General features: G+C 32.5%; 1 protein-coding gene across 1 annotated transcript; it reads left to right on the forward strand.

Annotated features, from left to right (window-relative positions):
• Positions 1 to 10,294: 10,294 nt before the first annotated feature.
• On the forward strand, positions 10,295 to 12,819 carry LOC109792466 (cytokinin riboside 5'-monophosphate phosphoribohydrolase LOG1). The gene is made up of 7 exons (XM_029270143.2): positions 10,295 to 10,838; positions 11,097 to 11,194; positions 11,295 to 11,325; positions 11,424 to 11,523; positions 11,635 to 11,705; positions 12,125 to 12,268; positions 12,451 to 12,819. Exons 1-7 carry the CDS (start codon positions 10,704 to 10,706, stop codon positions 12,487 to 12,489), a joined length of 618 nt encoding a protein of 205 aa, XP_029125976.1. The 5' UTR covers positions 10,295 to 10,703; the 3' UTR covers positions 12,490 to 12,819.
• Positions 12,820 to 23,346: the final 10,527 nt, after the last annotated feature.

Consider the following 23,346-nt stretch of genomic DNA (forward strand, 5'->3'; position numbering starts at 1 on the left):
AGTAGCTTAAAATAAGGAAGTGGAGGGAATGAAGCCGAATACGGCCGTACTAAACTTAATACGGCCGTATTGAAGCTTCAACACGGCTGCAGTGAACTCAATACGGCGTATTAAAGTTTCTGAAACTTCAATACGGCCGTACTGAAATCAATACGGCCGTATTGAAGCTTCAATACAGCCGCAGTGAACTCAATACGGGCGCATTGAAATTTCTGAATTTCAATACGGCCGTATTGAATTCAATACGGCCGTATTGAATTCAATACGGCCGTATTGAAGTTCAAAAATTTCAATATGGCCGTATTGATTCCATAGCCCGTATTGCGCCTATTCCCTATAAATATGGCGTCATTTTGACGTCATTCCACACTTTTGAAGATAGTTTCAACCCTCTCCTTGAGTATTCTGGGGTTTTTGAGCAGTGTTCTGCCCTAGAAATCACTCGGAGAGTTGATCCGACGAAGTTCTTGAGCCTCGAGCCATTTTGCTTGAGGATCGAACCTAGTCGAAGGGAAATCCTCCGGATTTCCGTAGTCAAAAGTTTTTAGGAAGGAGCGAGCGAGCTTGTGGAGCGAGGGAACGCCAAAAAGCTTCCCAGTTTTACGAAATATATAAAAGCACGCTTCAAAGGTTTCTTCTTAAAGTCCTTCCTTTTACTGCTTTCTGTGTGCATATTTAAACTGTCATCATGTAGATAGTTAATTTATAATTGCTTAGAATAAATAGGGGTAATCTAGTAATTTTACACTGTTATTTTAGAAATAATCTGTCATAGGGAACCCGAAAGGGGCGCTGTGGGGTGCTAACACCTTCCCCACGCGTAACCGACTCCCTTACCCGACTCTGGTTGTAATGGCCAAAGTTGATTTATAAAATCAATTGCCTTATCCCTTTTTCCAATGTTTTGAGTAAAACATTGGTGGCGACTCCAAAGAACCCTCCTTTTGCGAAAACCACTAATCCATGGAGGGTCCCGCTTGGGATTAATATGGATTGGTGAACCATTTTAATAAAATTGCTCGTTTGACGAGGTCTCAGTTTGAGAATAAGTCATTCTAGCAATCCATATTTTAAACAAACAAAAGAGTCCAACCATCCTTCGCGAATGCCGAAAGCCCCGTTTCGGGCCGGTGGCGACACCTCCATCTGCAACGACATGAAGCTCCGCTCCAACAGGAAAATTTGAATTCAAACAACGGGCAGATTTATCAACAGGCTATAAGTATCAAGGCAAAGAAGAAGAAGAAGTAGAGAACTGAGAAGTATAGAAAACGTGCAATAAGGAAAAGAAAGCGAAAAAGCATAAGCTACATTTCTTCTCAAAGCATTTCCTATATATCTGTGTAAAAACTAAGATAGCTTATCTTAGTGAGTGTTGCTAATATTCTATCCTCTCTACGAGAGTAAACAAAACACTCAGACATTTATTCCTGTAAAACTAAGGTTACGCACCTTAGTGAGTGTAGAAACTATCCCATCCTCTCTGTGAGATTTGCAAACACACTCAACACCTTCATTTGCTGTAAAGCCTGAAGAGGCTGGTTGAAAGAATACTTGTGAACCAGAAGTGGTTTGAGAATACTAGCGCTAGTGAGTGAAGCTAGTGGGCCAGAAGTGGTCAAGAATACTTGGAGAACCAAAAGTGGTTAAGAATACTAGCGTCGACAAGTGAGGTTGACGAGCTAGAAGTGGTTGAGAATACTTGTAATTCTCTGTGATTAGTGGAACCCTTCAGTTGAAGGAGACCGGACGTAGCTCAGATTGAGTGAACTAGTATAAAAATCTGTGCATACCTTTTTCTATTTCTCAAACACTACTTGTTTTAAAAACTTCATCTTTCATCTACTTTCATTTCAACAAACTGTTAGACAAAAACACACTTGTCCACTATTTTTGAAGAAACAATTTTTTGGACGACAAATCCTTTCAGACGGAAAACATATTTACTCAACTTATTTCTTGAAGCAGACGATCAGTTTTATTGGACGCAAAAAGCTTTCTAATTAGACAAGCCTGCACAAATTTTCAACAGTGCTTAAATATTCTTTTTATTAAAAGAAAAAAGAGTATCTTTACAAAAAGATTTTGAAAAATCTTCCTTCGAACACACACACACATTTAACCCCCCCTTCTGTGTGTATTTCTGCTAACTTCAATTGGTATCAGAGCTTGACCCCTTGGGTTGAGCATCTAACACTGCAGGGGAAACGATCATGGAAAATGAAGGACAAGCTGTAAACAGTCCACCTCTCTTCAGAGGAACAAAATATGACTATTAGAAATAAAGAATGATTGCATTCTTTGATACATGTCATATAGACATGTGGGACGTTGTGGAACAAGGAAACTACATCCCTCGAAATGAAGCTGGTAATGAGATACCCAAGGCACAATGGAATGAAGAGTAGAAGCAAAGATTCGTACTAAACTCAAAAGCACGCAATGCGCTCATGTGTGCCCTGTCTGAGGAAGAATACACTAAAGTTCACAACTTTAGAAGTGCAAAACAGATGTGGGATACACTAACCCTGACCTACGAGGGATCCCTGGAGGTAAAATGCAACAAGCTAAGCTTGTTGGCGTGTAAGTATGAACTCTTCGAGATGGAAGAAAGTGAATCTATCCAAACCATGTTTGGAAGATTTCTAACAATTGTAAATGAACTCTCATTTTTAGGAAGAACTTATGATAATTTTGATCATATTGAAAAATTACTTCGAAGTTTACCCAGGAAGTGGAGACCACAGGTCACAACCTTGAGAGCGTCCAAAAACTTAGAAAAGCTCTCACTGGAGGAACTCATTGGACTACTCAAAGTCCACGAGCTGGAGCTACAAAAAGATGATGCTAGGAGGAAACAGAAATCCATTGCACTGAATGTACAAAAGACAAAGTCCAATCCAACAACCTCAAGAGCCCTAAAGGTAGAAGAGACACCTGACGAAAGTTGTAGTGAAGGTACTTGCGATACAGACAACGAGATATCCTTCTTATCAAGGAATATCCACTCAATGATGAAAAAGAAGGGAGGAATACGATGGAGAAAATACAGCAGAACTCCTAGAGAGAAGGCACAACCACTGTGCTTTGAGTGCAAGAAACCTGGACATTACAAAACAGAATGTCCAAAACTAGAAAAAGAAAAAGAAAAAGAGAAAAAGAAGTTGATCTCAAGTGAAGTAAAGATCTGTGGAGCCAGCAAATCTACCACAAAACTCTCGAACCACATCAGCAAATACCACATCACCACAAGAGCTTGATTAACCTCTAGCAAACACTCCTTAGAATCTCAACAACTACAACATAACATCCAAGTCACCCACATTGACATCTCCGTGCTCAAACACCACCAAACTGAGCACTACTCAGAATAAACCTCCAATAGCACATCCACACTAAATCCACTCAGCATTCCATAATCAACACTTATCCATAAAGAAAAAGCCTAAAAATAGACACCTAGAGAGGCATCATAATACTCACCTTGTCAGGAGCAGCATTGGATTCCTACCAAACAATCATCAACCAACCAATCCCTAGAAGATGCCTGGAAAGGCATCATAATATTCACACGGTAGGAACAACACCAAAGTCCTTGTCACATATCTCATTCCCCAATAGAGACGCCTGGAAATGAATCACAATACTCACCTAGCGAGGCACCACCAACATCCCGCTAACCTTAGCCCAAAACTGGAGCATTTCAAGCACTCCCCTGCCTACCAACTCGAGGGGCATTCAACAAAATCAATAGAAGGATACCGCTGAGTTCCTCAATTCACCTTTGTAGGCTTGGATAGGTCGTACAAACATTCTCACCCTTGTAAGCCTAGAGAAGCCATGTAGAAATACTCACCCTTGTAGGCCTGGAGAAGTCGCGTAGAAATACTCACCCTTGTAGGTTCATCATGTTCTTATGAGACTCAAACCTAAAAATGGAAAAGCATGGATATCAGCTAATCAAGGAAACCTAAAAATTTTCAAGGAAGGTTCACAAGATACAAAATATGAACACTAAAATATTTAGCCACACAAAGAAAGACAAGAAGAAGACAATGACCGAATAGAAAGAAAAAAAAACAAGACTAGATGTTACCCTTGATGAACCTTGGCTCTAGATACCACATGATGGAGACCTCCCTTCCATGGATGATTTTGGCTCCTTGAAGAAGGTCACCTTGCCCAAAGATCTAGGGTCACCAAAGTTCAAGAAATGGGACGTTTAAGCTGGAAAAGGGAATTTGGGTGTGAGAGAGTAAAAGTGGGCGGAAGTGTATGGTTGCTCAAGATAGGTTGGCTCACTCCAAGATGAAGATGGAGGCCACTCTAGGGTTTCACTCTCCAAGGGTGGAGAATGAAGTAGGTTAGCTGAATTAACCTAGTGACTAAGGATGAGATTTTGAGGCATAAAATGCTCACTCAATATCATATAATCCAAAGTATTTACAAGGTGTGGTGCCTTGGGTATTTATAGGAGTGGGAGGCATCTAGGGTTGCATTTGGAAAGTGCATGGCCGAAATTCACAATGCCAAATGCACACCAAATGAAATCCAAATTAACCCTAGATGCAACTTGGTGGCCAAAGATGGAATCTTTGGGTTTAGTTAGGCTACATCTAGGTGCATGATTAGACCATGCAACCTTTGCCCTCCACTTGGGCCTAAGCCTTTCTAAGTCCAAAAATAGGTCCAAAACCACCAAAAATGCGTCACCCTCCTAATTAAATAGCCTAGCCCAAAAATTAAAAACCTATTATCTAAAGCACCCCATAATACAAGGGTAAAATGGGAAATACAAAAGAAAATAAATCCTATGACTAAGATAACCCAAAATACAAGGGTAAAATTGGAAATACAAGTAAAATAAATCTTATGACTAAAATACCCCAAAGTACAAGGGTAAAATTGGAATAAAGCAATAAAATTCTATATTACTCAAATTGGGCCTAGGAGATGGATCCATACATGATATCTCTTTTATCTTCCTCCATTCTCCTAGCCATGAACCATGTGATGGGTCTCATATGAAGCACCTAGGATGGTCCTCCATCAGAAGGCCCGAAAACAACATCAGAGTAGGCCAAAGGCCTAAAAGCACAAAGGCCAAAATTAGTAATCCAGAACGGACCATTCCGAGATCCAAAAATAGCTTGAAAACCCTAGGTCAGAATGAGCCTTTCTGATCCAGTTTGTTATGAGTTAATTCTAAACCCAGAACAGACCGTTCTGATCTTAGAACGAGCCATTTCGAATTCAAAAATTGACTATAACAAAATAATCCAAAACGGGGCATTCCGACAACTGGAACGGCTCGTTCCGGTGTGAGTTGAAGCTATAAATAGGGAGTCCATAAATAGTGTTATGGGAGGAATTTAGGCTTATTGAAGGCCAAAAATTGAATCTCTGAAAGTCCCTCTAGAGTTTAGACACTTCTTTTCTTAAGTATTCCACATATTTGAAGAACACTTCTCCCTTTGTATTTCTTGAGATTTGTAACGTATATTGTAGTGTGAAGGGCAACCAAAAAGTGACTCAAGTATTCCACATATTTGAAGAACACTTTATAAAAGCTCGCTCAAGAGGTATTCTCACCAATCTTCTTCCCTATTTTCCACTTCTTTTATTTTAAATATTGTTAAAACCAAATCAATAATTATAACAAATACAATAATAGTAATTGATAATATATATATATACACACATTTAATTACATAATTAATTAAAACATATTTTCTCCAAATAATCTCTATAACAAAATAACTTAACAAATCTTCTTTGTTAATAAAACATTCATAATTATTAAAAGCCTCTAAAATATTTTTTAAAACTCATTTAATTAGTTTAAACATCCTTTTAATAATTTTAGAAAACTTAGGGTGTTACAATATATACTAAAAAGTAAAGTTAGTGACACTATAAGACTCAAAAAGTATTTTAATCAAAAAAGAATTAAGGCAATTGAAAATATTTCAAGTCTTTTAGACATGTACAATTATCCTTTAAACAAATAAAGCATTCGAGTATCAATGATATTCATCTTATCTAGTACATGATGTAAATGGTTAAATTTTATAATGAAATATATCAACATATCTGATTCAATATTAACAAATTCTCTTTCTCTCATTTTCCCTGCAAAATTAGGTATTTTACATTAACAAATAAGTATAATTCATGTTTAATACATTGAATCACAAATAATAACTATAATTCATGTTTAAAAATGATGTAGAAGGAATCATAAACCAATGTAGAGAATGCATCCTATAGTAGTGAATAAATAAATAAAAAAGGTTACCTTTGTATATTTTTTGTATACATTTTTTTTTTAATCAATTTCTCATTCATCATTTGTCATTCTTTACATTTGCCAATCTCATGCTACTCTAAAACAAAACACCAAAAACTCAATTTCACAATGAAAGTATAATATTAATCAATTTTTCAATTGTCCATCTCATGTAAAAGGAGGAGTTGTTAAATCAAAAACATGCGAGAAAATAATGAGAAGAATGAGAATGAAAGGAGAGAATGTAGCTTTCATCTTCTTGATGACAAACTTAGTGTAGGATGAAAATTAAACAATAGAGAGAAAATTGAATGTCTATTAATACAGTAACTCACATATAGTCAATATGGAGAATATATTGAATTGTGAAAGTAATAAAATAGTCTTTATGGTAAATTTTTCAAGAAGGATAAAATATGTGAAAAGTTGAATATTCAAATCTTGCCTTAGTCATGCATGTACTTTTAAGTCATTCTTTGTCACCATCTAATAGTACATTTTAGGAAGCAACTTTGTAATCATTTATTTGGCCTTTTTTGACTTTTGTATGTGTCTTATATTCATGTTTTGCCTTAAATTTATGATAGTGTTATTATTTGATGATTGTGGTAAATCTTGCTCAAATTTTAGACTTTTACCCACTTGAACACTGCCTTTAGCATGCCATATCTAGGGCTCCCAAACTCGGATTGGGATGTTCTTGGTATCATTCAAAAGCTTAAAACGATTTCTACAACTTCTCTGTTGAAGCCCATGGCTAATTCATATTGGAAGAGGTCCAAAAAAGTAGTGCAATGTTGCGGCCCTGTGCAGTATTTTCTGTTTGTTTTTAGATTGTAATGTTATTAGTTGATTTAGTGGGTTGGACTTTTAATTACTTAGATTAGGCCTACTATTTTTTTCTATTAATAGGTGTTATGAGACTTGTTGTATACAATTTTACTTCATTTTCAAATTTGACATTTCTTGCTTAAGAAACTTCTCTTATTTTCTCTTAACTCGATCTCTTCTCTTCTCTCTCACGAATTACTCTCTAGTTTGGCATAGACTCTTCATCTTTTCTTCAAACATATTTGTGTGTGGACAATGATGAAGATGCGTAGCTAAGTTCTCTTAATTGATTTAAGTTTTCGATTATGCGGTAAAATCCTCTCAAATCTGAATCCCTCTCATCTTTATCTGTTCTTCAATTAATTTTGAATTAAATTCATGATTATGAATTGTATTATGATTAATTGAAGAACAAAATTAATTCAAATTAATTTTAGAACAACGAATTATTGGATTCAATTTGGATTGGAACAATATGAAATAGATTTATTTTCTTAGTATTTTCATAGAACACGATTGCGTTCTTTGTTCTTTAATTTAAATTAAATATTAAATATTGTAATTTGAATTATATTTTTTTATACTGCAATAATCAAAACTTGAATCGATGTTTTATCCGATTGTATTCTCAAATTCGTGATTCTTGAGTTTAATTTTTAGTTTATAATTTTTTTCATATAAAGTGTTTGATAAAAATCCCCTAGCTAACTTGAAATGCAAAATTCGTGTTTTATGATTTGTGATTCTGGATTCTGACATAGGTTCCCTATATTACAAAATTTATAGGAAAAACTTGTTGTATTTAATAATGTTTGACATCGTTATCACCATCATCTATAGATAACACAAAAAAAAAAATTTGAACAAAAAATTCGATACTGCAAACACAAAAATAAAAGGCAAAAAATAACAAAGAATATAGCAGAATAATAGGTAAAGGAGGATAATAAATGGTGAAATATAGATTACTTATGAACTAACAAAAGACACATAAAATCTATAAAAAAAAAAATCAAATAAAAATCATTGAAAACACATAATTGACATTAAAAATGTGGTATCTTTAATTGGTGTCATTAAATTTATTAAAAAATAATAATTTAGTTTTAAAACAAATATATAAGAAATGTTTGAATTTTAAAAGGTAGAAGACCTTTAAAATTAGTTTCGAGAAAAAAACAATTTCAAGAAACAATTTCGAGGACATTATTCTACCTTTAATAATATATAAATAGATGTTTATTAGAATTAATATTATTATTACAAAGCATTATCAATAATATGTTGATTTGGTTTGACTTATGTGCGTACTTTCTATATGGACAAGTTAGCCTATATGAATTTAAAATAGGGAAAGACTCCTATTTCTAACACTCATGCAGAGACTTCACATAGTAAAATTCTAATCTAATAGAATAATTTCTCTCTTTCATCTTCTTTCATCATCACAAGAATTGAATGAATCAAATGTTTTTAAGCTATAGTAATATTTCTAATTTTATTATTTATTGTTTTATACATGTTACAATTAAGGATGAATATATGTATACATGTCGTCTATTATTAATGTAATCTTATTCTCTATATATATTCCTTTATATAATAGATTGCATATATTATGAGCATTTTAGATGAGGATAAAAAAGAGACATAAATTATCAAGGACTTAATTTAGGATATAGAAAATATATTAAAAAATTATTTTTATCAAAAATTCAATTAAAAAAAAATGCATGGGAGTTGAATATATAAGAACCTCCAAATCAAAATCCCAATTGGTGTAAAAAAATATCTAAATCCCAATTGATTAATCTGCATACCAAAACTAACGCACATGCATAACACTTTTGGTTTAGAAGCTAGTCTAGCTGAGGCACAAAATTCAAAATCAATTAACCAAAAGTTTTTATTTATTTATTTATTTAAAGCATTAATTATTCTAGAAACTAGTTACTAGTCTTTGATTGAATCGACGAAGTGACTGAATGCTACGTGACGCAAAACACTCACCAAATATAACGAAAATATAATATAGAACTGAGATGAGATCCATTAACTTTGTTAGCTCTCTCTTCTATCACTCTTGAACCACTTTTACGGTGTGATGCTACCCTCAACATGCATGGTGAGAAAATGTTTCCAAGTGATTCATTAATTGTTGTGCATGTTAGATTTATGGAACAATCAACAATTGGTCTAAAGTGTGTCAACATATGATAAAATATTAATGACTCTAGATTTATGTTAGATAGTGGCACAAAACTTAGAGATGATGGTGAAGGCACTATCATGGAAATTGGGGGAAAAATGGTTGCAGAACCCTTGCAAAATCAACAAAAGTCTTGCAAATTATCTACTTCATTTATCTCTTTTAAATCACTGAATTGTAATTTGTAAGTATGTGTCGTGATCTTTAAATAAACAATCCACTTTATTTATTTAAGTGATCTATAAATTTCTCTTTAATTTTAAACCATACGTTTAAGTTTAACTCCAATGCAATTTTTTATTTAAAAATTGCTTTCTTTTCTCATTTTTTTTAAAATACACAAAATCACAAAATACATCTTCTATACTAGTTATTATTATTTTTCTTTCTCAATTCAGTGGTTTGAACAATATATAATCCCATATCTGTTTTTCTTCTGATTTTAATCATTTTAACTTTTAATATAATAATTTTCGATACTGACCACCATGATTTCTTTACTCTCAGTTTGTTTCACAGCCGTGCAAAAAGGCCCCTTAATATTGTTTGTAAGACAAAGTTTTACATTTTATAAGAAAATTAATATTGTTTGGACAAATTCACATTTTAAATAAATAAATAGATTTTTTATAAATTAAAATTAACTTACACTTACATAAATTAATTTATAAAATATTTTTAATAACAGTTTTTTCAAAACCTTATTTTTAATTTCTATATAAACTATTTTTAATTTACGGAAAAAAGTTTTTTTTTTCTTTTTAGTGTTTTCGGATAAATTTAATTAGTGAATAAGTTCGATATCTCTCAGCCACTCGTATTTTCATTCTTATACATAAAAAAAATCCCTAATACAAATATAAGTATATATATAATCATTCTTTGGAAAAATTTAAAATTTTGTATTATAAAAATTATATCGTACGTATTTCTTACCAATCTTTTAGAATTCTTACAAATCTTTCAAATCTCCCGTGTATCTTTACATATCTTATAAACATTTCAGAAAATCATTCATACCAAAGAGTAAATAACAATCTTCAATCAAACTTTGTACTAACACAATAATGCATGGCCCACGTAGCTGAGATGGAATCACTGAATATAGAATTTTCATCGTCCGAAGTACAAAAGAATTCATTCCTATATATAAAAGATGGGGATAGCTTCAGTTCCATGTTCTTTCTTGTCTAGCAGATGAAAGGGAGTTTCTTCGGATAAAATTGTTAAGTTTCTGAAACAAGGGTGTCTTCAATTCTTAATTTGGTTTTTCTCTTTCATTCTCTCTCTCTCACAAACACACACAAACTTGTATCCAGTTTCTTCTATTCTTTTTTCTTGCACTTTTCTTGAATGATTACATTGTAATTAAGGATGGAAGGAGAAGGAAAGGTGTGTGCAGAAAATGAGCATCAAGGGAGGTTCAAAAGAATATGTGTTTTCTGTGGTAGTAGAGCTGGATACAAATCTGCATTCAGTGATGCAGCTCTTGAGCTTGGTAAATTGATGGTATTTCCTACTCAACTGTTTTATAGCAATTCATCAAAGAACATTGGGTTATTTCCATTCATGGGGGATCTCCAACAATGTGCAATGAAGTTCTGTTTGGATATAAGTTTAGAAAGAAAAAAAAATTATTGAATTTTTTTAAAATTTTAGTAGAGTAACTCTCTTCTAAATTTATATTTAAAGAGACTCATTGTATTTTTAGGAGTTTTGCATGTATGTTGTTGGTTGTTTACTTGCTTTGGTTTGTGTTGAGTGCAGGTTGAGAGGAGAGTTGATTTGGTTTATGGAGGTGGAAGCTTAGGACTAATGGGTTTGATCTCTCAGACTGTGCTAAATGGAGGTTGCCATGTGCTTGGGTATTTTTTTTTTAATTTTTTATAAATATATTAGATTAGATTATTAATATAGTTTCATTTATGGATTCATAAACTTGATTGTTTATCTTCTATTTGTTAGAGTGATTCCAGAAGCTCTATTGCCTCGTGAGGTACCATAATTTCTATCTTTAATTACTACGATCATGTGCATCTTTGAATTTGAATTCTTCCTTAGAAAAGGAGAACTCTCATCAAATACTAACTTTAGGTATCTGGAGAGACCTTCGGAGAGATCAAAACAGTTGCAGATATGCATGAAAGGAAGTCAATCATGTATGAACATGCTGATGCATTCATAGCACTTCCTGGTATGTTAAAGCTATAAAATTTCAATAATGTTCTGTTTAATTAACGTTTTTCAACATTTTTCTAGTGACTTCATATTCATAGAATATTTAACAAAGTTGATCACTGTTCAGGAGGCTATGGAACCATGGAAGAGCTGCTAGAAGTGATAGCCTGGTCTCAACTAGGAATACATGACAAACCAGTATGATTATACTTGTTTATGCATTCAAAATGAATTACTATGTCATCTGTTTAAAATCATGAAGCATGCAGAAACGATTTAAAATTAAATATATTTTTTTAAATATTTACGTCTTAATTTCATTTTTAGTTTCTGAACAATTTTTTTTATTAGTTTTAGTTTTTAAATTTTTGTTCGATTTTTATTTTTAGTCTTCATTAACACAATTGGTTCTTAACATCAAGATTTTTTTGTTCATACAAGAAGAAAATTATAGGGGTGAAAACTAAATAAAATTTATTTCGAGACTAAATAAAAATTAATTGACAAAAATTTAAGGACTAAAATCATGTTTATTTTTTTTTAATAAAAAACCTTGTATAATTGAACTTGGCACATGTGTTTTGTTATTAATTTTTATTTAAACTTTGAATGTACAGGTGGGATTGTTTAATGTAGATGGGTATTTCAATAGCTTGTTGAGCCTATTTGATAAGGGAGTGGAAGAGGGTTTTATAGAAAACTCTGCAAGGCATATTGTGGTCATAGCAGACACAGCAGTAGAACTCTTAAAGAAAATGGAGGTAAGATATGATATAAGACGAAACATGCAATTTGCAAATCCTCATAATGCCTAAGATAGACAATTTTTTGTTGGTCTGCTTTGGGAATTATTAGAGAGAATGAAGAAGCAAAGTTGAAGATAAAGAAGTAGGGAATGTTTTGTCTTGTTCATTTATTTGTTTTCTATTTTTCTTTCACACAGGAATATGTTCCAGTCCATGGCATGGTTGCACCAAAATAAAGTTGGGAAGTGGACCAATTATTAGAGCCTACTCAAAGTGGGGAACCCCTAGGATCTTAAATCTCGATCATCCATCATTGTACGTAAAAAATAAAATACTATACATAATTCAGTTTATTCCATTTTGCTTAGAAGAAAATGACAGAAAAGTGCTATGTCTCTTTCTCTGCTGTGGAAGCCTCAAGATCCCACATCTCAACTACCTTTTGTTAAGCATCAAACATGAATGTTTCTCATTATGATCAATTTTGAATCATACTAAAGGTCATGAACCTTAATAAGAATTGTTTAACATTTATCTTATTATTTATCTTATTTTTACTTTATTAAGTCTCACATAAGCACATTACATTTAAATAATTCACGAACAACTCACAATATGTTTATTCCAATGATAAAATTTTAAACAATATTCATACTAAATCTATTTTTTAATTGTGATTTATCAATTTTTCCCCTCTTTTTCTCAATTTGATTTAATTGACGTTGTAAAAATGATTTTTTATTCATAAACTTAGATATCGTATCCTATATAAAATATGAAGTTTAAATTTAAGATACTATATATATACCGTGTAAACATGGTCCAATAAAAAAAAGCACTTTATTAAAACATCACATACATGTGAGATATTAAGTTGTTGATGTTATTAGCATAAAAACAAAAACAAACAAAAAATGTTGATGTTATTATATCTTTTGGCAAAGGATATATACCATTTAGTATGTGTTTGGGAACAACATTTTTTGGAAAATAGTTAAAAAATTAAATCCCTTAAGATAATTGAAAAAAAATAATTATAATTTTCTGAGATAAACATAACCAAATGCAGTTATTATGTCATTTAAAGTCTGTACCACAAAGGTGGTGGTGGAAAAGAGTGTGATAATCTTGTTCTTAATTATGATTATATTTTCAATAGTTCAAGGGACACGTTGTTTCCCGGTCCACATTGTCTTGTACAACTTTGTTCATTAGGTTTTGTAGGAATTGGAATCTATTTTGGCCCCATTGGTCTTCCTTAATTTGTCTTCGGTTACAGAATTAGAACTCAAAAAGTAACATGGTATTATTGACACAATCTCTTAGAATTCAAAAAGTAATATGATATTATTGATGCAATCTCTTATACATATGTATCAATGGCGACATGTTAAAATATACTTTCAATTACACTTTTTTAAACATAAAATTTTTATTTTATGATTTTCTCTTCTAATTTTATAGTTTTCAATAAATTCTAATCAACGAGTATATTAAAAATGTGTTAGAGAATATGTTACTAACACTTGTATAAAAGACTACACTTTTTTATAACAGTTTGTGGTCTTAACTTTCAATTAGTCTATTATATTCTTTAATTGTTTAGAAAAAAAAAAAGGATTTAAGAGCCTTTTAATGTTTCCTTATACTTTTTCAATAACTATTCATTATCCATTTTATTATTTTCATTTTATTTTTAATTTTTTAAAAATTAAGATACATGGAGTACCTCTTCCCTTACTAATAAACCGAAAATTATTTGTAGAGAAAGCAAAAATATTAGAGCATATTATTTTTATAAAGACATTGAATTTCAAGGAATTTAGTACAGTCAAAAAATAAAATATATTATTTAGATATTATTTCCGTTACTGTCGTTGAAAAATATTTCTATTGGGAGAAATAAAATACAGAACTTTGACTATTGTTTAAATTCAGAAACAATTACAGACACGCTAAAAATATAATGAATATTTTAACAGAAATATAGGTCTGGAATCAAAATAAAATATATTAGTTCAATAAACACATTTTTTCTAAAATGTTTTTACCATAACGTGTAATTATAACGATCCCATTTTCATAAAAGAAAATAAATTATATATTATTAATATAAAATTACATTATTAACAGATAAAAAAAATTATCATTAATATGATTGCATGTCAATGCACACATAAAAAAATAAAAATAAAATAAATGAAATTTATATTAAGAGAGACACACAACCTCATACTAGAAATTTCCAATAGTATTGGAGAGGATTACAAAAGCCTTGTGCTAATTATTTTTCAAACTACTATAAAATAGTTTATAAATTTTAATTATGAAAGCCTAAATTGCATTTTAGACAAAAATTGAGCTTAATTAACAAGTGTATCGAATTGATTCATATAATTAAATTGGATTAGCTTTTGTGCCTAGCATGTGCATCACCCTATATGGGTTAGGTGATCACATGAAGTATTTTTTATACTTCGTACTTAGGCAAACTAATTCAAATTAGTCACACATCTTAGTAATTAGTCGCACAATCTTTGTTTGTCACATGACACATGTTTATAGGCTAGTTTGGATTTAAAGCACATGAGAAAGAATATGACATTTAGAGCTAAGGGTTTTTGGCTCCAAATTCATTCATTATATAAATCTTGGTTAAGCAGTCATGATTCATTTTTTTTATCATGGTTAGTCTAACTTTCTTCCTAAGCTACATAGCTTTATATGTTTCTATTCCTAACTTGTATTCGTCAATTTTGAGCTATTGAGTGTATACATTTATGAAATTTTCTCTCAAAGGTCTCTAGTTTTCTCTAAGTAGAATTTATCTCCTAAAGTTCTTCATCATCAAGGAAATCCTCCTTGGGGAAAGAATCATTTTTCTTGCTTATCTCTCCTTGAGAATGGTGCACCTCACTTTCTAAATCCTCTCCATCTTTATGAGTTTATTTTGAGTTTGGATCCTGTACTATCCACATCGGACACCGAGACCGAGCTCGGTATCCAAGCGCTACACAACATCGACTAACACGAAGGCCCATTGTCTATTGGGCCGCAGCTAACCGTAGGCCCAAATCAACCTTATCTCCGCTCAAGAGAAAAACCATAATTTACATCGAGGTACGTGCACTATATATACAAAACATCTACACCATCAAATACTAACTTAAGCATTGGAGTCTCTTTTGCAGGTACCACCCCCACCTCAGAGCAGCAGACGTGCCGAGCAAAGTAGGCTCACCGATCTTGCCAAGTAGATCATCCCTCACGACCGATCTCAAGTAAGAACATCTGGTGCCCACCGTATTGAACTTCACCGGGCTCTACTGCCAGAAGAAGGGGAACCTCGCCTCCCCTCCGTGATGGAATTAATACCTCCTCCGTCCTCGGGTCATTATTGATAGGACGGACCCGAACAAACTCTTTCTTAAAATTCTTATAAGATTGGAAATAGAGTTGGAACAACCCCCCAACCTTACTCCCACTTAGAGACACCCAACCTAAGGGAGACTCGCCCAACTTAAGCTGGTAAAAATGTAGGAAGACAAACAAAGAGGCACTCATCCCCAGGGTCGAACACAAAACTTGAAAGGCCCACAAAAATCCCCAACTATTAGGATGCAAATGGAAGAGGGCTACATTAACAAACCTCAGAAACCCACACTCAAACTCGGTGAACGGCAAGCAAACGCCGAGGTCTCTAAAAAGGCAGCGATACATGTAAAAAATGGAGTATTTACAGTAATCGCCATGTATACACACTCACCGGGATGGAAAGGCTCAACCTGGATAAGATTTGAAATGGTCGACTTACAGATCGTCAGTGATTTCCACAGAGCGTTCACATCGAGAAAGGTTCTAAACCTACTCTCAAACTCACCGACATCCCCCCTAACCCACTCATAACCTGGAACAAAAATGATGGGGTGCGAATCCTTGGGGTTGTTTCCTCCCCTCTTCTTCTTCTTATCATTGCCCACAGGGGCCACTTCCCCAACGACCACCATGGGCTCCCCACACACCGGAGCCTTCCCCTTGGCACTCCCCGAGGAACCCTCAGGGGGGACTGAACCCTGCTCTCCCTTACTGGCCATCGCTCACAATACGACTTAGAAAATGGAAGAGACGAAAATGGAGGGAAAGAAGTACCTGGTACTCCTAGAACACTGACAACCGACGGTGAATGTATTGCCGGAAAAGACGACGGAGGAGACACTCAGAGCGAAGAAGCCCAACTCGTAAATGAAAAAGCAAACGTGAAAATGAGAAATGCAAATGGCCAATAGAGGGAAACCAGTGTCTAAAAAATGAAAAACGACAAAGGAGCAAAGCATTTAATAGGGCGTCATAATGACAGGGTGCATCCCACCATTATGAGCCACCACTCTTCATTACAAGCCGCCTCCATTTCGCGAAATGAGGCAACGCCTTAATGACGCATGACACTCGGCCCAAGAGGCAGAAATGAAGGGTCACGACCCCTTACCAAACTCGGTACTAACTTTTTGACCTGAGGTGCTCAGAGCTCGAGAGGCTACTGTACTATCCATGTCAGACACCGAGACCGAGCTCAGTATCCAAGTGCTACACGACATCGGCTAACACAAAGGCCCATTGTCTATTGGGCCGCGACCAACCATAGGCCCAAATCAACCTTATCTCCGCCCAAGAGGAAAACCCTAATTTACATCGAGGTACGTGCACTATATATACGAGATATCTACACCATCAAATACTAACTTAAGCATTGGAGTCTATTTTGAGGTACCACCCCCACCTTAGAGCAGCAGACGTACCGAGCAAAGGAGACTCATCGATCTTCCCAAGTAGATCGTCCCTCACGATCGATCTCAGGTAAGAATAGATCCATAAAAAGAGCTTAGGAGTCAAGCATGGAGAAAATCGCCAATCATCTTCACCTTGAATTCCATCATTTTGATATCAAAGTCAAGTTCATACATTGAGGTGTGGTCTTCTAATTTTTTTGGATTTTTATTGTTCAAATTTGTTCTTACTTGTCTCGTGTGATACTTGTTGCGTAGATCTAAATATTTGCATGTAATTTGATAGATCTAGCTTGTCTTGTAAAAATTGGTTCCAAAAAATTGTAGAACTAGTAATTATTGGATCAAATCTTGTGTTACTTTTAGGACCAATGAACTTGTGCCTATATTTATTCCATTTTTAGTATTGATTGATGTGAAAAAGGTTTGAAATTTAAAATCCAAAAGTATTTCATGATTTGAATTTTTGAATCTATAGTTTTTATGTGTGAAGTTATGTTTAGTCCTTATTTGTCATATGCTTCATAATTTGTTCTTAATTTGAGTTTGATCTAATTTTTCTTGAGAGTAATTGTTGCTATCCAAGAGTTTGATGAGCTTTTATGTATATGATTTTGAGTTCATGCTTGCTATTATTTCATTAGCAAGTTCATAGAGTTAGGCTTCTATTGTGTTTTGAAGATTCCTTATAATTTTGAATTCCCTTGCATTTTTGGCTCCAAATTTTGAATTTTAACTTTGGTGAATTAAAATTTGCAATTTGAATTTCAAATATGCAATGCATGCATAACATGTACTTGATTCATTGAATCTAGATTTGGTCCAAAAAGTGTGCACAATAATTTTAAAAAAAAAAATCACCAAAACTCTAGTTCAAAATTTGGATTGTCTACTTAATTGCAATTTTTTAGTTCTAGTCTATTAGAAATATTGTGTGACAAATTCTTTAATTTAGCTTTTCTTGATTGTTTTTAAATTCTCTAATGTTATTATTGGTGCTAATTTTCAAGTGAAGGATTTTCAAGAAAAAAATTTTTCACATGGTAGCATCTTGGATTGTTGATGAAGGCCTAGGAAAATTTACTCCTTCATTGAAGATTTCCTTTGAAAAGACTTGTGAGTGAAACACCAAGAAAGGAAATAAAACACTTGAAGACTTGAGAATTATTTTAATTTTGAATTTCTTTAATTTTCTTGTAAAAAGACCTTTCATTGTGGAAGTCGTTGGGAGACTCTAGGCATCCACCTAAAATTTTGTTGAGCTTAGAGAAGCTTGAAGCTTAAAATAGTTTTGATGATCACAAGATATGAGACAACAACAACAACAATGTGGAAGCACAAAAACAAAGTCAGAGGAAGTCAAGAAAAGGCTATTAAATAGAGCTATGTAATAGAGTTTAGAAAATAAAATGCTTTGAATGAGATTTTATGTTGTGTATGTTGTGTGCATGAGCAAATCGATATCTAAGCTAAGTAGAGAGTATATGATGATGTGTTAAAAAGGTTAGAAAGTTATTTTGAGGCTTAAAACGAAGTTTTGAAAACTAACTCAAAATAATCAATTATCGTTAAATATAATCGATTATTCCAGCAACAGGAAAAATGGGATGCCTTGCTGCAATAATCAATTATTTGCCAAAATAATCGATTATCCCAGAAATAACTCTCTGGAATAATCGATTATCCAGCAAAATAATCGATTATATTGTTCTTGGTTGGTTTCCAGAAAACCTGAAGAACAAAATAATCGATTATTCTTTAAAATAATCGATTATCTGGGTCTGATACTTTTATAAATAGTTTGAACTTTGAGAAACTTCAGACAAGAGTTAGAACTGATAATCAAATTGAGAAAAGCGTTTTTGTGGAGTCTTTGTGACTATCTTAGAGAGTTTTCTTTGTGAAATCCAAGAGTAAAAACGTTTGTGAAAAACTTTGTTAGAGGATCATCATCATCATCATATTCTTGAAAGGGGAAGATTAAGATTTGCTTCTGAATTCCAGGTGAATTCGTTCCTTTATTCTGTGTGAATACTTGTAAATCTTGAGAAGGTTTTCTCAAGTGGTAAGGTTTCTTGTAGTGGGTTTCTACAAGGGATGCTTTCTTGGGGTCAAGAAAGTGGTTATCTTTAGTGTTGAAGTATATGCATGTGTGTGTGCTTGTAAAACTTCTTCCTTGAGATAGTGGAACAAAATCTTGATCAGGTGCTGATTGAGGACTGGATGTAGGTCACATGTGGAGTGGCTGAACCAGTATAAAAGACTTGTGCAATCTTCTTCTACCTTATCTTTTACTTTGAGTAATTTCTTGGTTGAACATTAAAGAAGATAATTCTTGATTAACATGTGTATATGAATATTGATGGTTTAATCTGAATTAGAGCATTGCATTTCAACCTCATTGTTTTGTAATCAAGAAAGCATATTGCATTCATACTTTCATAACAAGTCTTTAAAGAAGCTTCATTTGAAAATTCATTCTTAGAAAAGTTTAAGGGAAATAAAGATCCTAAATACTCTGAAAATTTTAAAAGGTCATAGAATCCAATTCACTCCCCCTCTTGGATTGTGCCATTCTTTTCTAACAACTTTCACATTAGGATCATGATTAATTGCATTTTAATTTTTTAATTTTCTTTGCTTCATTTCTTGCTTGAAATCTAAGAGTATTAAGAAGTTCCAAATGTTTCAAAAATACTTAGTGGGCCATAAAGCGTTTAGATAGAACAACCCTACCTCAAACCCTTCATTGCATCATGAGTAAGCACTCACACACTACTCACATAGCAGTATTGATTCTAGTTCAACACTTAACCTTTCAAAAGTCATGGTTGAATTAAAACTCTTAAGATATGGAGACAAGGGGAAAGGTTGGAAAAAGAAAGAGAAAGAATAGAAAAATAAGCATTAACTGCTAAGTTGGAAGAACAAATTAGCAAAATAAGAGAAAAATAGATAGTTTTAAAAGAAAATTATAAAAAGAAACATGGTAGTGGGTCTTCTAGTAGCTCATCTAAGAGCAAGAGCTATCATCGTGATAGTCTGAACATGAGTGAGTACACCAACAACAACCAAGAAAGCATAGGCTTAGGAAAAAGAAAAAGAAAGAACCCAAAGTGAGAGAATCTAGAATGGAACTCCCTTACTTTCATGGAAAAGATGATGTAGAAGTGTATTTGAATTGGGAAATAAAAATGGAATAACTTTTCACTTGCCACTAAGTAAGTAAAGAAAGAGAAGTTTGATTGGTTACCCATACCTTTAAGGGTATATCATGTATTGGTGAACTTCTCAAGAGTAGGAAAGAAGACTCCATAATGATCTTCCAATTCAATATTGAAATGAACTTAGAGGGGTCATAAGGGGGAAAATATATTCTCTCTTCAAGTTTGAATATAACTTGACGTAGCTTGGGTGAACTTGTATAAAAATATTAAGTGTTTTTCTCTATCCATTATTCCTACATACACATTCAACCCCTTTTTATTTGTTTATTTCATCTTCAAAAGGAAGAGATAGAAGGAGATGAGAAAGGAAGAAAAAGGAGAGAAGGGAAAAGAGTGAACAAAAAGAAAAAAGGTTGAAGAAAAATAAAAATAAATAAATAAAAAGTCACACAAGCACTCAAATGTTTGATTTAAATTGTTGGATGAGTACAATATTTATAATTTCTATTAAAAAAATTCAAATAAATGAACTTAAAAATTTTACTATAGTTCATTTTGTAAATTTTTAATTAGGATTTCTATTTTTTTATATTTTTCATTTTTATGTATAAGTAATAAAAGAATGAAAATAAAGCTCAAAGAGCATCCACAATGCAAGTTGCTTAACCATATATCTTATTTTATTTTATTGAATCTCTTATTGTCACATTATATTTAAACAAATCATAGTAACTCACATTTTTTACTTGTAACATCTCATTTTTTAAAAATAAATTAGAATAATTATAATATTGTAAGGGAAATATTTTGTTAATAAAATAAAAGGGGAGAGATAAATTAGAAGACTTTGGGCCCAACATGGAAACTAATTAAAAAGAAGAAAAAGGAAGGGATTAGGTTATTGTACATGTCTTCTGAAACCTAGAACACTTGCAAAAGAAAACCTAGAGGAGATCATCGGCGAAGGCACAAATTAGAGATTGGAGCTACAGGAAGAGGATTATTCCATAGGACCATCACTCCAAGTTGGGGGAAGAGTGAGATTGTTAAAATTGTTGGGCATATATGAGGGATAAGGATAGATAGGCAATCTCTAAGCCTTGTAGGTTGTTGAATTTGATCTATGTGACTACTTATGAATGAATTAATGTCTTATTCTTTTATATTATATGAATTCGAGTGTTGATTGATGTTGGATTGAGTTGTTGGTATAAAATTGATGTATTTGTAGATTATGGTATATTGTGTATGTACTCAAGAAGTTTGATGGATTGAATGAGTTGTATGATTTGATGATATATTATTATTATTATTTGAGTGTAAATAATCTAATTGGACGATTGAATGATGAATTGGAATAATTGATGTATTTGTATAAATGTTTGAGGAAAGGATAATTATTTAAATAATTATTTTGTATGTTTTAAATATTATTCGTACATTTTAAAAGATGATTGAGAAGGCAAGAGGAGATACAAAGATTAAGAATTAAGAGAAGTAATTGATAAATAATATTGTGGAAATTGTATATGTATTACTAGTGTTGTTTCAAGAATCTATATTCATAAGTAATGAATATCGTAATAATATATATATAGTAATGGGTGATGATTTGTAAGATTATGAAATCTATTTTACTAATATCTATGATGATGTAAAAAGAGTTATATTGAAATTCCATTGAATGATTATGATGATGAATTGTATGGTGAAGTTTGATAGGTTAATATGATGATTCTGTATGAGGAGTTGTTTTAGAATATTATTACATTGATGTGTTGAATGGTTGAGATGTGATAATGTGTGTTGCGATGGATATGACAAGGATGATTTATATGTGATGATGCATATTATGATGATTACTTTGATGAGATGAGATGAATAAGTCTAGTGTTGTGGACTAGTACTCGAGGAGATGAATTATGCAAATTGTATGGTTGTGATGTGTGTATTGAGTCCATGCATTCATGTTTTTTTTTTGTGAGATGGTGTGAGTCTATGTAGGTAAGATATCATAGGTCATCTACCTATGCCCTAGGAGGCATTATGATGGGGAAGCCTCTAACAGGATTTGGAGCCTACCATGGCTAGTTGTAACACTTTAACAATACCTTAATAGACATCTCCTAGTTAAGGCGGTTCGGGGGATTACTATTGATGGGTGGTCCCTACACTATTCAATGGGGTGGTCCCATTCCATTATCCTACGTTATTCTATATTCTCAATGAAGATAAGGAGATTGGTACCACATGTATATAGAGTTAGGAGCATGCATTGTGTGAATCTTAATTATGATTGAGATATATTGTATGACTTGATAGGTACGAATGATGAATGAATTCGTGGAGATGATTATAATAATTGTATAGAAGAATGCTTATATGTGTGTGAGACGTGATTGATGTTATAGTTGTGTGTATGTTTACCTTTGTACCTTATATATGTTGTGTGCAAATGACATGTATTCTCACTCCTATGTTTGTATGTTTGTATTTGGATTGAATGCTACTTGCAGGACTAATACAAGTCAAAAAAAGATATATTTGATAAGGGAGAGACATAAAAAGGGGTCTTACTCTGATTAGTGTGACATCAGGGCAAGGATTAGTTTTAGTATTTTAATGGATTTCATTTGAACTACAATTCTTTTTTGTTTAATTGTTGAGATTTTGTTAAAAAAGGGTGGTTATGCCTTATTTTAATTTTATATGTTGATTACTACGTTGTTTAATAAAGTTGTTGAAATAAATTGTGAACTCTTTTATTGAATATTGATGCTTAGAAAAAAAATTATGAAAGATTTTTATTTTTTTCTTAATTATTTAAATTCTTTTGTTTAATTATTCAAGATAAAAAATATCAGATTACTCAATGATAGAAATTTTCAATTTATGAGCTATCGTATCTTATATAATATATTATTGCTTAAACACAAGATAATCATAAGTACCAACATTTTTTATTTTCTCATAATTCAAAAAATAAGATTAAAGAATAGTTCAAAAGAGAACATTTAAGACTCTTAGACTTGTAAATTTAATGAGTTAAACAAAAGAGAGGATTAGAAATCTTTCTATCTCATTCTTCAATTTAGAAAATTTTTCCTCTCCCACTTTAGGAATTATATATATGGTCATAGTA

This window comes from Cajanus cajan, chromosome 10, assembly GCF_000230855.2.
Source record: "Cajanus cajan strain Asha chromosome 10, NIPB_CcT2T_4, whole genome shotgun sequence".
NCBI lineage: Eukaryota > Viridiplantae > Streptophyta > Magnoliopsida > Fabales > Fabaceae > Cajanus > Cajanus cajan.

Coding starts and splice junctions, on each gene's coding strand:
- LOC109792466 (XM_029270143.2), top strand. CDS start 10,704: ATGGAAGGAGAAGGAAAGGTGTGTGCAGAAAATGAGCATCAAGGGAGG. Junction 11,326..11,423: donor AAGCTCTATTGCCTCGTGAG/GTACCATAATTT, acceptor TACTAACTTTAG/GTATCTGGAGAGACCTTCGG. Junction 11,706..12,124: donor TAGGAATACATGACAAACCA/GTATGATTATAC, acceptor TTGAATGTACAG/GTGGGATTGTTTAATGTAGA.